The sequence below is a fragment of the Artibeus jamaicensis genome, unplaced genomic scaffold, assembly GCF_021234435.1.
Source record: "Artibeus jamaicensis isolate MK-2021 breed Jamaican fruit bat unplaced genomic scaffold, CSHL_Jam_final contig_466, whole genome shotgun sequence".
Lineage (NCBI taxonomy): Eukaryota > Metazoa > Chordata > Mammalia > Chiroptera > Phyllostomidae > Artibeus > Artibeus jamaicensis.
In genome coordinates this window covers 9,961,323-9,976,431 of record NW_026521844.1, presented here as the reverse complement: position 1 = coordinate 9,976,431, position 15,109 = coordinate 9,961,323, and the positions used below count along the sequence as shown (strand labels likewise).

The window sequence follows — 15,109 nt, the reverse complement described above, 5'->3', positions numbered from 1 at the left end:
ATCATTAAATATGATTAAGTGAATTTAAAAATATTTTAAAGATTCACTGAGCCACATCAGCCAGGGCCTTTTTTATTGATTTTTTTAATTAAAAAAATTTTTATTGATTATGCTGTTACAGTTGTTCTATTCCCCCTTTCATTCCCCTCCACCCTACCCCCCATCCCCACCATTCCCCCCCCCTTTAGTTTATGACCATGTGTCTCAAGTCCTTTAGATTCTATATTTCCCATGCTATTCTTGCCCCCCCATCTATTTTCTATCTACTGTCTATGCTACTTTTTTTCTGTACCTTCTCCCCCCTTCTCCTCCTCCCACTCCCCTGTTGCTAACCCTCCTTGAGATCTTCATTTCTATATTGATTTTTTTAAAGAACATACACAAATCACCCATGGACATGAACTAAGGGGGGTGGAATGCTGGTGGGAATGGGGCTGTAGGGAGGAGGAAAATAAAGGGGAGAAAAAAACAGGACAACTATAATAGCATAATCAATAAAATATTTTTTAATTAAAAATTCAAAAAAATTTAGGTAAATAAATTTCTCTATAAAACAAATCATTTAATATACAAAACACTCTTTCAAAATGTTATTATAAATTATTTTGTTAAATGACTTTGTGTTTTATCCTCTGATATTCATTCATTTCTGTTATATAAAATGAAGCATAATATTCATAATTCCATATAAAATTATTACTCTTATAAAATTACACATATAAAATAATACACTTATTACACATATAAAATTTTTACATTTGTCAGCTTACTTTTCTTTATCACTCAGAAGCTGAAGATACAACCTTGGTTTCCTATATGAAATTATCCAAATCTCAAGAAAAGAGCATTAATAATGTTAGCACAAGGAAGAAAGAAAAAACAGAATTCAGATTGGATTCTCTGTCTTCATCACTGGTTGGATCCAACACTTCAACTGGATGCAGCTTGGCAGAAATGTTATCTCACAATTAAGGTGAAGTTCGAATGTACAACAATTGGAAGCCTTTTCCAGAAAAAACACTCTGGACATGTGCTGATTCAGAAATTGCCCAAGTAGGACCCCAGGACAACTGTTACTGCCGTAATCACCACCCACATTTCGAGTCTTCTCGTACAGATATGCATCTCCCACTTTTGTGGGTAAGTCTGTAAACGGCAGAATTATATCCTCTTATCTGGATGTTTGTGCTGACAGGAAAACAACAGATAACAGAAGTGCTAATCAGTCAAATTTATCAATGTCAGGCAAGTTACCAGAGCTAGACTTATCTTTCCAAGTAGCAATGCAGCTCTTGTGACTTTTGCTATCATGTCACTATAATATATATATTTCTGTTCCCCCTTTTTAATGTTTTGATTGTATTCTTTTCCCATTACAATGTATTCCCCTTATACCTTCTCCCATCCACACTCAAAGGCTCTTTCCCACTCACAATCATCACACTGTGTCAGTGTCCACGGGTTCCCTTTATTTTTTTACTCGATCCCCCACTCCTATAATGCCCACTCCCACCTCCACCCCCCAGTAGGCAGTCTGCTCTCTTATCTGTGAGTCTGTCTCTATTTTGCTTGTTACTTCAGTTTGTTCATTAGGTTCCACGTATGTGAAATCATATGATACTTGTATCTTTTTGACTGGCTTATTTGACTTAAGATAAAGTTCTCCAGGTTTATCCATGTCTTTGTAAAGGGTAAAATACTTTTTTTTTTTTTTTACAGCAGAACAGTATTCCATCCTGTAAATGTATCATAGCTGTTTTATCCACTCAGCTATTGATGGACACTTGGGCTACTTCCAATTCTTGGCTATTGTAAATAAAACTGCAATAAACGTAAGGATGCATATATTCTTTTGAATTAGTGTTACAGGGTTCTTCAGATAACTTCCCAGAAGTGGAATCTCTGGGATATAAGGAAGTTCTATTTTTAATGTTTTGAGGTAGCTGCATATTGCTTTCCGCAGTGGCTGCACCAGTCTGCATTCCTCCTAACAGTGCAGGAGAGTTCTGCTTTCTCCACATCTCAATCTCACCAGCACTTGTTTGTTGATTTAGTGTGGTAGCCATCTGAAAGATATGAGGTGATATCTCATTGTGGTTTTAATTTGCATTTCTCTGGTGATTAGTAATGTTGAACATCTTTTTGTATGTCTATTGGCCATCTGTATGTCCTCTTTGGAGAAGTGTGCATTGATGTTGTTTGCCCATGTTTTACATTGGATTGATTGTTACTCGAGTGTCGAGATTTTAAAAGTTCTTTATAAATTTTGGACAACCCCCCTTGTCACATGTATCAGTGAATATATTCTCCTATTCAGTGGGTTCCCTATTCATTTTCTTGATGGTTTTCTTTGCTGTGAAAAATCTTCTTAGTTTGATGTGGTCCCATTTATTTATCTATTTTGTTTCCCTTGCCTGAGGAGATATATATGAAAAATATCGCTTTGAGAAATGTCCAAGATTTTACTGCTTATGTTTTCTTCTAAGATTTTTATGGTTTCAAGTCTAACATTTAAGTCTTTAATCCATTTTAAGTTTATTCTCATGCATGGTGGGAAAAGATGGTCTAGCTATATAATGTTTTGCATGTATCTGATTTTCCCAATACCTTTTTAAAAAATAAACTATCTTTAGCTCATTGAATCTGCTTGTTTTGTCTGCCAAATATTAATCAACTATAATGGCATGGATGTATTTCTGGATTCTCTATTCTGTTTCACTGAACTATATGTATGTTTTTATGCCAGCACCACACTGTTTTAATTACTGTGGCCTTATAGTATAGTTTGATATTATGTAGATGACTTCCTACTTTGTTTTTCTGTCTCAAGATCTCAGTTGCTATTCAGGTCTTTTGTGTTTCCATAAAAAATTTTGAAATATTTGTTCTAGTTCTATAAAATACATTATTGGCATTTTGATAAGAATTGCATTGAATCTGTAGATTGCTTTGGGTAATATGGACATTTTAATTATCTTAACTCTTTCTATCCATGAACAAGGTATATGCTTCTACTTATTTGTATCTTCTTCAATATATTTCTTCAGTATCTTACAATTTCCAAGCACAGGTCTTTTACATTCTTGGTGAAATTTGTTCCTAGGTACTTTATTCTTTTTGAAACAATAGTGAATGGGATTGTTTTCTGAATTTCACTTTCTGACAGTTCATTATTGCTGTATAAAAACACAACTGATACCTGGATGTTAATTTTATGTCCTGCTACTTTACTGAATTCATTTATCAGTTATGGAAGTTTCTTGGTAGATTCTTTAGGGTTCTCTATATACACTCTCAAGTCATCTGAAAATAGTGACAGATTTAGTTCTTCCTTTCTGATTTAGATGCCTTTTATTTCTCCTTCTTGTCTGCTTAATCTAGGTAGAACTTCCAGTACCACGTTGAACAAGAGTAGTGAAAGTGGGAATCCCTATCTTGTTTCTGATCATAAAAGGGACACTTACAGTTTTTGCCCATTAACTATAATGTTGGCTGCAGGTATGTCATGTATGGTCTTTATTATGTTGAGGTTTGTTCCCTCTGTTCCTACTTTGTTGAGAGTTTTTATCATAAATGGGTGCCGAATTTAATCAAATGTTTTTCCTGTGTCTATTGCTATGCTCTTGTGGTTTATATACTTCATTTTGTTTATGTGGTGTACTATGCATATTGATTTGCAAATATTATAAGCACCTTGTATTTCAGAGATAAATCTCACTTGACCATGGTATAAGATTTTTTTGATGTATTGCTCTATTCATTTTAATAATATTTTGTTAGGGATTTTAGCATCTCTTTTCTTTTTTTTTTTTAAGATTTTATTTATTTATTTTTAGAGTGGAAGGGAAGGAGAGAGGGAGAGAAACTTCAATGTGTGGCTGCCTTTTGTGCGTCCCCTGCTGGGAATTGGCCTGCAGGGAACTGGTCTGCAACCCAGGCACGTGCCCTGACTGGGAATCGAACCGCGAATGTCTGGTTCACAGGCCCGTGCTCAATCCACTGAGCTACACCAGCCAGGGTTAGCATCTCTTTTCATCAGGGATATAGACTTATAATTTTCTTTCTTTGTAGTATTTATATCTGGTTTTGGCATTACGATGATGCTGGCCTCATAAAATGAACTTGAGAGTCTTCCCTCCTCTTGAATTTTTGAGAATAGCTTGAGAAGAGCTGTTAGTTCTTTGAATGGTGAAATTTACCTGTGAAATTATCCAGTCCGGGGCTTTTGTTTGTCAAGAGTCTTTTGACTACTTCAATTTCACTAATTTTAATCAAATTCTCTGAATTTGTCCTGATTTAGTTTTTGAAGATAGTATGTTTCTAGGAATTTATCCATTTTGTCCAGGTTTTCCAATTTGTTGGCATGGAGTTGTTTGTAACATTTTCTTACAATCCTTCGTATTTCTTTGACGTCAGTTGTTACTTCTCCTCTTTCATTTCTGATTTCATTTATTTGGTCCCTCTATCTTAATTTTTCTTCATGAATCTCATTAAAAGTTTGTCAATCTTGGTTATCTTTTCAAAGAACTGGCTTTTGGATTTATTGATCTTTTGTGTTGTTTTTTTTAGACTCTATTTATTTCTGTTCTGATCTGTATTATTTTTTCTTTTCTATTCACTTTTGGCTTTGCTTCTTGTTCTTTTTCCAGTTGTATAACATTAGATTATTCCTTTGTGCCTTTTCTTGAAATAAGCCTGTTATGCTATGAACTCCCCTCTGTGGATTGCTTTCCCTGAGTTCCACAGATTTGGGTTGTTGTGTTTTCATTTTTACTTGTTTTAAGTTATCACTTGTTTCTTCCCAGATCTCATTGCTAACCCATTCATTGTTTAATAATATGTTATTTAGTCTCCATGTCCTTGTGTATTTTTCAGTTTTCTTTTTGCGATTGAGTCCTAGTTTGATAGCATATGGTCAGAGATGATTGATATTATTTTAATCTTCTGAAATTTACTGAGACTTGTTTTGTGTCCTCACATGTAGTCTATCCTAGAAAATGTTCTCTGCTTTAGGGTGAAATGCTCTGAAGATATTAATTAAGTCCATTTGATCTTGTGTGTCATTTAATACTGCAATCTCCTTATTGATTTTCTGTCTGGATGATCTATCCGTTGATGTCAATAGGATGTTAAAATCCCCTACATATTTAGGTGCTTCTATTTTGGGCCATAAATGTTTACTAGGGTGGTGTCTTCTTGTTGTACTGTTCCTTTATCATTATGTAGTGTCCCTCTCAGTCTCTCACCATGGCCTTGCTTTTAAAGTCTATTTTGGCAGAAATAATTATTGGTGCCCCAGTATTTTTCCTTTTTAATTTTCATGAAATATGTTTTCCGTACTTTTACTTTTAGTCTTTGTGTATCTTTTATTTTGTGGTGGTATTTTTGTTGACACCATATATACAGGTCTTGTCTCCTTATCCACTAAGCTACCCTATGTCTTTGATTGAAGCATTAAGCCATTGACATTTAAAGTGATTATTTATAGATATGTATCTATTATAATTTTTCCTGAACTAGTAATCTGATTTTTTCTTTTTCTTCTTCTTATTAAAGCTAGCCCTTTAATATTTGTTATAATACTGGTTTTGTGGTAGTAAACTTCTTTAGGTTTTTTCCTCTGGGAAGCTCTTTTTGTTTTAACTTCAATTTTAAATGATAGCTTTGCTGGGTAAAGTAGCCTTGGTTGTAGGTTCTTGCTTTTTATCACTTAGAATATTTTGTGCCAATTTCTTCTGCAATGATTCTGTCAAAAAATCAGATTACACTCTCATGGGAGCTCCCTCATAAGTAACAAATTGCCTTTCTCTTCAAGCTATTAAGATTCTCTCCTGTGTTTAAGCTTCACCATTTTAATTATGCTGTGTCTTGGTGTGTGTCTCTTTGTGTCTATCTTGTTTGGAACTCTGTGCTTTCTGAACTTGTGTGTCTTTTTCCTTCACCAGCTTAAGGAAGTTTTTGGTCATTATTTTGTCATATGGTTCCCAATTTCTTACTCTCTTTTTCTGCTCTGCTATCCCTATAATATGGATGTTATTATACTTCTTATTGTCCCAAGGTCCCTTAAACTATCCATATTTTATTTATTTATTTATTGCTCTGATTGGGTGTTTTTGTTTTTACTTTGTCTTCTAAGTGGCTGATTTGACCCTATGCGTCAGCTAACCTACAATATATTCCTTCCAGTACATTACTTATTTCAAATATTGCAAACTTTATTTCTAAATACCTTTTTTTTACAGTTTCTGTATCTTTTTTTTTCATGCTGCTGAACATCCTTATAATCATTACTTTGAGCTCTGTATATGATAAATTGCTTGCCTCCATTCCATTTAGCTTTTCTTCTGGAGAATTCTCTTGTTCTCTCATTTGAAGCCTGTTTCTTTTTCTTTCCATCTTGGCTGCCTTTTTGTGTTTGTTTCTGTGGGTTGGGTAGATCTGCAAAGAATCTGTTATAGACCCATGTCAGATGCTCTCTATGACTGGCCCTGGGCAAACTGTTTGGAGCTTTTGGTGATCCACACATGGTTTGTGGTTCCCTCTGCTTGACCTGCAGGCATGAAGAGAAAAGCAAGCTGTGCACCAAGTTGGATTTTGCCTGCACTGGCCCAGCAGATGGTCAGCTAAAATCTCAAAGCACCCAAAGATCCACTGCTGCCTGCAGATTGTTTGTTATGCTTAGTCACTGAGAGAGCTGTGGGCTGTACTCTTCAGTGGGGTTTAAGCTGTACAGTGTGGTACAAGAGGTAATTCTGCAGGTGGAGCTATTATTTCCCTTCAGGCTGCCTGGAGGGGAGTGCTCTGCCAGAGAAAGGTTTCTCTTGTATGGAGAATGACAGTACAGGGATACTGATGGCTGACCCTTCAGCTCTCTTACCAGAGCCAGCAATTCCAGACTCTCCTCGTGTGGCTCCAGTCTGCTCTGCTTTACATACACTGGAGCCCAAGGTCTTTGGCCCTTTAAGGGTCTGGCTGCATCTCTAGCCACCTCTCCCTGGTGGAAAGAGACTATTGCTTTTCAGAGCCAGATGTTATGTGGGTGCCTTTCCTGGTTCTGCTGTCCAGGCTGGGGAGGCTGGAGTGGGGTTTAGACTGCACGGTTCTCAGGGGGAATACTCTCTGGCCACTGAAATATCCCTGTGGAACCTCAGCTGCTGCCCTACCTACCAGTCTTGATGTGGTGATGTGGTTTCTATGGTAAATTCTTGATTTTAAGGCTTTACTCCAGCGAGTCTTCAGTTGGTTATTCGGGATGATTTTTCTATAATTTAGTTGTATTTCCAATTAGGTCCTAGGAAAGGTCAGTGTAGCTTCCACCTACTCTGCTGCCATCTTGGGTGGATCTCTTGCATATATTTCTTTGTGTTCAAAGAAACTACTGCAAAATACTTTCTGAGGAATTTTTCAATTGAAGGAATACTTGGGATGCCAATTCAGATTTTAAAATGTGCGTTGAATTACCTAAATAATTGTTGTTATCATAATATTTTACTAACAAATGATAGTTAAGTTAAATGGGCACTTTATTTTGGCTGCAATTCTTTTAAGCACTTGTATTCTTTCTTTTCAATCGCTCAACAACACTGTAATGTATGGAGTATTGTCCTAATATTAATTACTCCCACTTAACAATCAAGAAAAACAAGGCATGAAAAAGTTAATAACAGGTACCATGTCACAGTGTTTACATATAGAAAAGCCTAGATCAAGGACCTAAGTGGTCTTATGCAGATACCCTGCTCTTAGCTAACACATTATGGTGCTTCCAATATACTAAGCCAGGCCCTATGGCCATAATGGTGCAATAGAGAGTATGAACTATGTAGTTAGACAAATTTGGGTTTGGATCCAATCTATGTTACTTGTGTAGCTTGAGAAAATTATTGAAATTCTTAATCTTAATTTCTCAATTTAAAAATGGAAACAGTAATATTAAATTCAGGGTCATTGAGAAAGTAAAATTGAATGACACAAATATTCTGGGACTTGAATGTCTAATTTTTTTAGCTTGATTTTCAGTTACTTGAGGAAATTATTGTACCTTTATTTCTCTATAGTTATAGTCATTTGTGTTTGTAGTTAATAAATGGAACAACTTTATGTATCCAGTAACCCTTACTCCATCCCGTTTTGCTTTCAGAATCATTGTGTCACTAGATAAAGAATATGTTTCGTAGTTCATTAAAGATCCCTGAAGAGGCCTATTCTCTATTGCAGTTTTTTTCTTTTTTCTTTTACCTTTTAAGATTTGTGCATTAAGTTAGGTTTTTGTTGACTAGAGCTGAAGTAATCTGTGTTCAAAGTGCTACATTATGTATTACAGGCATCTAGTAGCAGCTTGGAAGTAATGAAATTGTTCAGCATTAATTATTTTTAGGAATGTCTCTCCCACTTCCTTAGTGTTCATCTTCTCTTCTGGAGTGCTGTACTTTTCGGCTTTTTGGAACAATTTAGTAGAGAGCTGCTGGTAATATAATTAGGAGCTATTTTCTGAAGATTCTCTGACAGCTCCAGAACCAGGATCAAAACTAATGACTACTTGGGAAGTGGAAAAGCTAGTGTATTATACTCTGAACACAAATGTTTAGCCCTGGCTAGTGTGGCTCAGTGGGTTGGAGCATTGTCCCATAACTGAAAGGTTGAAAGTTCAGTCTCTGGTTGGGTGCATACAGAAGGCAACTACTCAATGTTTTTCTTTCACACCAATGTTTCTATGTCTCCCTTACTCTCTCTCTCTCTAAAATCAATGAAAAAATGTCCTCAGGTCAGGATAAAAAACAAACCAATGTTTAGAGCTTAGTATGAGAATAAAGTCTAGAGCTCTTAACTGAGCATTTCTGGGTTGCAACAGTCTGGCTTTAGTCTAATATTTCAGTTTTATTTACTAGTTCATCTCCATAAATTTCCTGTGCTAGACTGCCAAACTGACTGATTTGCTATTTCTAATAACTATGTTGTGCTTTCTTGTCTCCTTATTATTGTGGTCATGTATCGGCCTCTTCCTGGTATGTTATTCTCTCCTTTAAAATTAATACCCTGTTTCTTGAGACTCAGATCCAGATACTTTGTCCCCTAGAAGGCCTTCCTGGGTCATGCCAGATAGAAGTAATATATCCTTACTTTGAACTTCTAGTTCATGGAAAGACATTATTCATTATACATTCATCACAAATACTTTGGCATCGACTTCATGCCAAGCACTGTATTAGATACTGGGGATACAGAGTTAAACAGTATGGACACTGCCCCTATCTTCATAGAGCTTAGCTTACTTCACCTTGCAGTGGAATTAGTTGTGCATTTGTTTATTTGCTATATGTAATTTATCTTTGCATCCTTTATTGTCCCTAGAATGTTATGGGCTTTTGCCAAATATTAAACCAATATTTGCTGAAAAAATAATAGGGTTTTAGACATCAATGGATTTTGTTTTCATGGGTCTAGATAAAATATTTCTTCTCATTCTGGTACCTGTTCTTATAGTAATCCAATTATACATAAACTCAGTTATAATGTTTACATGAGTATTTGTGGATATGTATATAGATTTAGGAAGGTGTTCAATGGTGATGCTTTTCATTTTTTATTTAGGTAGTTTTGTCTATTTTAATATATTACTCAGTAATTGAGTTTTATGTGCAGAAGGTCAAACATGTCTGCAGAATGCTCAAAATTTCAGATGATAATTTTCAGTATTTGTGGCAGGAAAACCTCAGTGGAGCTGAAGAGAGGCTTGAAGAACATGCGAGAGTGAAATTGGTTTGGTAAATGTAATGAGACCACTTACACTCAGGGATTTGAGACATTGAGAGAAAAAAGTTGGGTAAGTGCAAATTATTATTTTTATATTCTACACATACATTCTATAATAATAACAAGTGAAAATATCCAGTTTCATTTTAGCATAGCTGGTATTTTTTTCTGTAGTAATTGCAGGGTTATTATTTGGGTTATTTAGAAGGCAGATAGTGTTGAGGGAAAAGATGTGCTTCTAAATGAGTGTTACTTACTATCAATGACAGGTCATCAGAGGTGACTTTTTAGCAATTTTAAAGTGTAAAAGTATGACCATATTTTTAAAAAAATTGTGCCAACATAGGCAAATATGTTGGAGCTGGCTCTAAAACCCACATTTCAGGGGAAATAAAACCAGTCCACAAACACACTTGTTTCTCCTTGACTTTGAGAATTTCAGCAATAATAGATTCCAAAATCTTTGAGCCCATTATCAAATTCGAGTTCTGACACTGACTTGTATTCCAGAAGGTTCTCATTCACCCAGATGTGACTGTCTGCTGAGCCCACTGCAGGCTCACACTCTCAAGGCTGGTTCCAGTGGAGCTGAGTTTAATGACAGTTGTGACATTGCCAGCATGATCAGCTTGAGCAAGCTCTCTGCCCTCTGAAGCCACCAATTCCAGTTCTGCATATTGCTTTCAGACCCTGCCCATCCTTTTTCCTCTGAAGGACTCTGCATCCTGAAAACACCCTACATGCAAAAAAGGTTATCAATATCTACCACACAGGGCTGTTGGGAAATTAAATAAAATGATATCGGGACTCACCTGATAGCAGGTAGTAGCATTTATATGAAAATCAAAGAATCCAGAGGCTTTTGCTAGGCTTAGAAAGAAGCAACATTTTATTCAGTTGAGAAACAAACCAAATCCAGACAGGAAATGTATTATTTGTGAAGGGCTCTTCACAGAAGTAAACAGGAGAACAAGACACACACAGGTATTTAACACATGTTTAGTTGTTCATAAGGTCTATGGGATCTGAAGAATGGGGATAGACATGTGATTTTGGAAATATAAATTGAAAAGGTAAAAGGTTAGATTTATGAAAGTATATACTCCACAAGAGAAATACAAAAGGAAAAACTACTTAAGGATGTAGGTCTTTTCTAATATCTAAATGAGTGGTGTTGAGAGGGTATTTCAGATGCCTCTTAAGAAAGGTAATGGTGGAGGTGACCAAAAATAATATTTGAAGCCAAGTGTTTAGAATCAATTTACAAGAAGAGTGATTGAAAGGTACTTAGGAAGCTCTGCCTGCTGAGAGATTGAAATATCATAACAAGAAGAGGAAAGTGAACTATAGTCTTGGCTGGGAATAAGGGCAAGAATGAATCGAGTTCATGTGTTGCTAAAATGATGAGGCCTTCTTTTAATATAATATCATAACATAATACTATGATAAACATTTTTCAAAATCTGGAACAATTTTTCAGATGTGTCAGAAGGAAAAACAAATTATTTTTATAATGTTAAGAAATGGAAGTAATCTTGGCATGCAAAAGGGGAGCAAATATTCATTTTTCCCTTCAAATGTCTCAAATATTTTGAAATCTATTTTTTAAAAATGGTGTGATATGTTTATAAAGTGATAATAAAAAAATTCTTTTAGGAAAATAGAAAGTCCAAGACCTGAAAGAAGAAAACAGAGACCCAAGCACAGAAGAATGCAATTGCAGTAGAGAGAGAAAAATGATGATCATGAGAATCTGAATTACATAAAAATCAAAGAAAAATGAGTGAATCTCAAGATGAGAAATTAAACAAAGATCTACTTAGTGCATTTTAAAGTGCCCAAGGAGATGATAAGGATGGAGGTTGAAGGTCTTGTTGGAGTATTACATGAGACTGTCAAGTTTGTGCCAAACAAGAAAATGGGGGTGATAGAAAATTTCTTTACAGAACTGTTTCAGTGAGAGGAACAAGATATGTGCTAACGTCAACCAAGAAATAAAGGAACAAAGATTTTACAATTAATCCTTCAATTCAAATGGGGAATAGAGGCCTCTAGTTATTGACATAGGAAAATTCTCTTGAGACACATATCCTCAATTCTAAGTGGTATAAGAATTTTAACACTGCCCAAGAAAACTTCTGATCTGTTGGAGAGAGGTGACAACACCAGGATAAGTTATTTGTGCCTGTCCTCTACTTTTTATTTCTGTTCTCCACCTTGGCAATCTCTCCCAGACTTTCTGACCCTAGTCTACTTCCTTCAATCAACATGACACATCGTTACCAGATTAATCTACCAGATGAATTTACTTGACTAGTCTACCTGATTAATGCTGCCTGATTAATGATTCTGAAGGTCAAACCTACAATACTGCTGCTCCCTTCACAAATCTTTAAATGTCTTCCTAGCACCACAGCATCAGATGCAAACTCATTAACCTAATCTGTCCTCTTCCTACATAGATACCCCCAAGTCTATTTTACACACACACTGTGGTCAGCAAAGTGATACCATCCGTTTGGCAAATACAATGACTTACCATCCTTTTACCAAACATGATGCCCCCATCTTATTTCAGCCTTTCTTTCTTCTCTATCTATATGATGAATAGGAGCTAGCTTAATAGTTTACAAAGATGAATAAGAATTTATGCTGTACACTTGAAGAAATATGTGAAAAGGAATGAGGATTGAGAGAACCAGTAAAAAGTGAATAAGAAGGTACATGGTTTATAAAAAAAGGAAAAAATAATTTCATAGATTCTGTTATCATTTCTTTGTACAGTGGTGCTGTTTTACTTCTGTCAAGAGGCCTCTGTGGTCCCACTGGTGGAGGTACTTTTTTCTGGCCCAGTGAGATATGCCAGGAAGATTGCTACACATCCACCCAAAGAAAGGCATGCTACGAACCATTGATGAGTAATTCCTCATAGTTTACCACCCCTATGTTCATCTGTGACAGCAAAATCCATTTATTAGGACAGCTTAAACTTTTATATGCTTTTGTTGGAATTATGGTAGGACAGTAAGAGAACATGTTCCAATGAATAGATTTGGAAAACTTGTGAAAAAGAAGGCAAAGTGAGTGATAACCTGGACTGAGAAATGTTTTAAAAAATGAAAATGTGGTAAAAAATACCAAAAGATATCTCTACATATTATACTCTGCACTGAAATTACTGAACTCGAGAATGAAGATTCTAAAAATAATTTTAAGGGCATAATGAATAAGAATGATTAATTATGAATATTTTACATGACAAGTTTTTTATTGTAGCTAGTATGTTTGATGAAAGAAGAAATTAATACTGGTTTAAGAGAAGAATTTGAAAATAGGAGCTGCTACAATAGCATATTCATTCATCCATCCATCCATTCATTGACTCATTAGCAAATTCATGTGCAGTGTTCCATGAGCCACTCAGTCTATGAATGTGGGAGTGTAGAGGTACATATGTGAGGGGGTGGACAACCTACTATTTCAGATTTATAATGAGAATTTATGGAGTCTCATTAAAAAGAAAAGGTAAAAATGGAGAAAAATCATCATCATTCTTACTATACAATTTTATTAGAATTGCAAACACATTGTAGTATTTGTATATGAAATAATCCTAGAAAAGAGATGGCCATATGTACAAAAATATTTTATATTAAAAATGTCTTCAGAAGAAATACTTAATTATGAGAGATAATAGTGAAATATCATATTTTTAGAAATTATTTAGCTTGAACATGAGAAAAGTAAACTAGAAATGTGCATAAAGTGTTTAATGTATTTGCTAATGAAGTCTTGTATAATAAAATAAAGAAATGAGAAAATTTAATTGTTGTATATGAAGTAGTATTCTGAAATTCTAGGATTAAAACATATTAAATTAGACTTTTGAGGCAAAGCATTGTAGAATGCAACCCAGTCTAATTATTTGGGTTGATGTTTGACTTTTCCTAATTACACAAACCTCAGACATATCAGTGAAAATAACAGACTGTGATCTAGTTCTAGATCTGTTACAGAAATCAAGAATCCCTCTCCCGTATGAATTGCTCAACACATTTTGATCCTTTATCTCTTTGTATTTTTGTTTTTGTTTTGTTTTGATCCATACTTTTTTATTCAAGTGCATCAAATTAAGGAGAAAGTTTAATCAGTACTCTACAGTAAAATATTTCTGGAGTTATCATAAATATTTGTCATTTAGAATAGTTCTCATGACAATGAAATAAGACTCAGTGTAATCAATTATCACTACATTTTGGCTTCCACCAAAAAGTTGAAATTTGTCTCATTGGATCCCCAAATGAAAGGAGAAGGACAATGAATGTCAATCAGTAAGAGGCCCTGTTATAGTTGTTGATCATGGGAGACCTAGAGGTCTTACTTACTTAGAGCCTAAATCTTTTCTATGGGTCAACAAAATAAAACAAATCACCGAAGCTGGACATTGACCTTTGGGAGGTGAGCAGGTTGAATATTAGAACATTTTATGTAATGAAACTTGGAGAACACACCAAGCGTTGGTAGATTTTCTTGCATGTGTGGCAGAGAAATGGTTCATAATTCAAATAATGCTAAGCATACTAAAGACAAAGCTACTCTGAGTGTGTAGCATGGGGCGTCACAGTCTGTACTATACAGCAAAGGAACATAGGCCAGAACCAGGAACTCAGGTGTGAGCTCAACTGTCGCTTACTAGCATCTCTGTAGGTCAATTTTTTTAATCTTCATGGTCTTCTGCCTCATTTTCAGAATGAGGGAGAACTACCAGTCATATTTAAGGTTCTTTTTATCTTCAATACTTTGGGCTATAAGGATACACTGAGGAAGGTAAATTCCATAAGCAAATAAAGGTTAGTACATAAGGATTTTCTTTCAGTCTTTTTAAGGCTACTCTTTTCACACTCTTCATATGACCATTGTTGACCTTATTTCTCATTATTTTATTTACATAAGCTATTTTAGGTTTTTGGGTTTGTCTTTTTTTTTCCCCTGACCAACTGTACTTCCTCTCTCCTGGCTATTTTCACCCTCCCTCATGTCCTGAACCAGCAATAATACATGTGGATACAATTTCACTTGGGGTACAGCCTTGTTATCTGGGCCGTGAGAAATTTCTCTATGAATCAAAATGTTTACATTTTCATTATGAGGAACTGAGAGGTTCCTGCCACTTAAAAGGAACCACTTTAGACATTATTTTGAATGCCATTTTTAGAGGACTTAATTTTGCTTTGAAAAATGGATGGGTAATATTTAAGATTGTACAGGGCAGTGGGAGAACAGGGGCTAGGGAGTGTAAAGAGTGCTGGGTTGGAGTGGGACATCCTCTTTCAGCACTGCCATCTGCCACACACCT

The 15,109-nt window shown here is 35.3% G+C and overlaps 1 protein-coding gene across 1 annotated transcript in view; it reads left to right on the top strand.

The window, feature by feature from the left end:
- LOC128627745 (putative uncharacterized protein ENSP00000383407) overlaps positions 1-9,785 on the top strand; it is an 82,927-nt gene extending 73,142 nt beyond the window's left edge. Inside the window, exon 7 of the mRNA XM_053667235.1 lies at positions 9,706-9,785. Coding sequence (XP_053523210.1) covers positions 9,706-9,725 — 20 coding nt within the window. The 3' untranslated portion in view covers positions 9,726-9,785. The remainder of the gene's footprint in view (positions 1-9,705) is intronic.
- Positions 9,786-15,109: the final 5,324 nt, after the last annotated feature.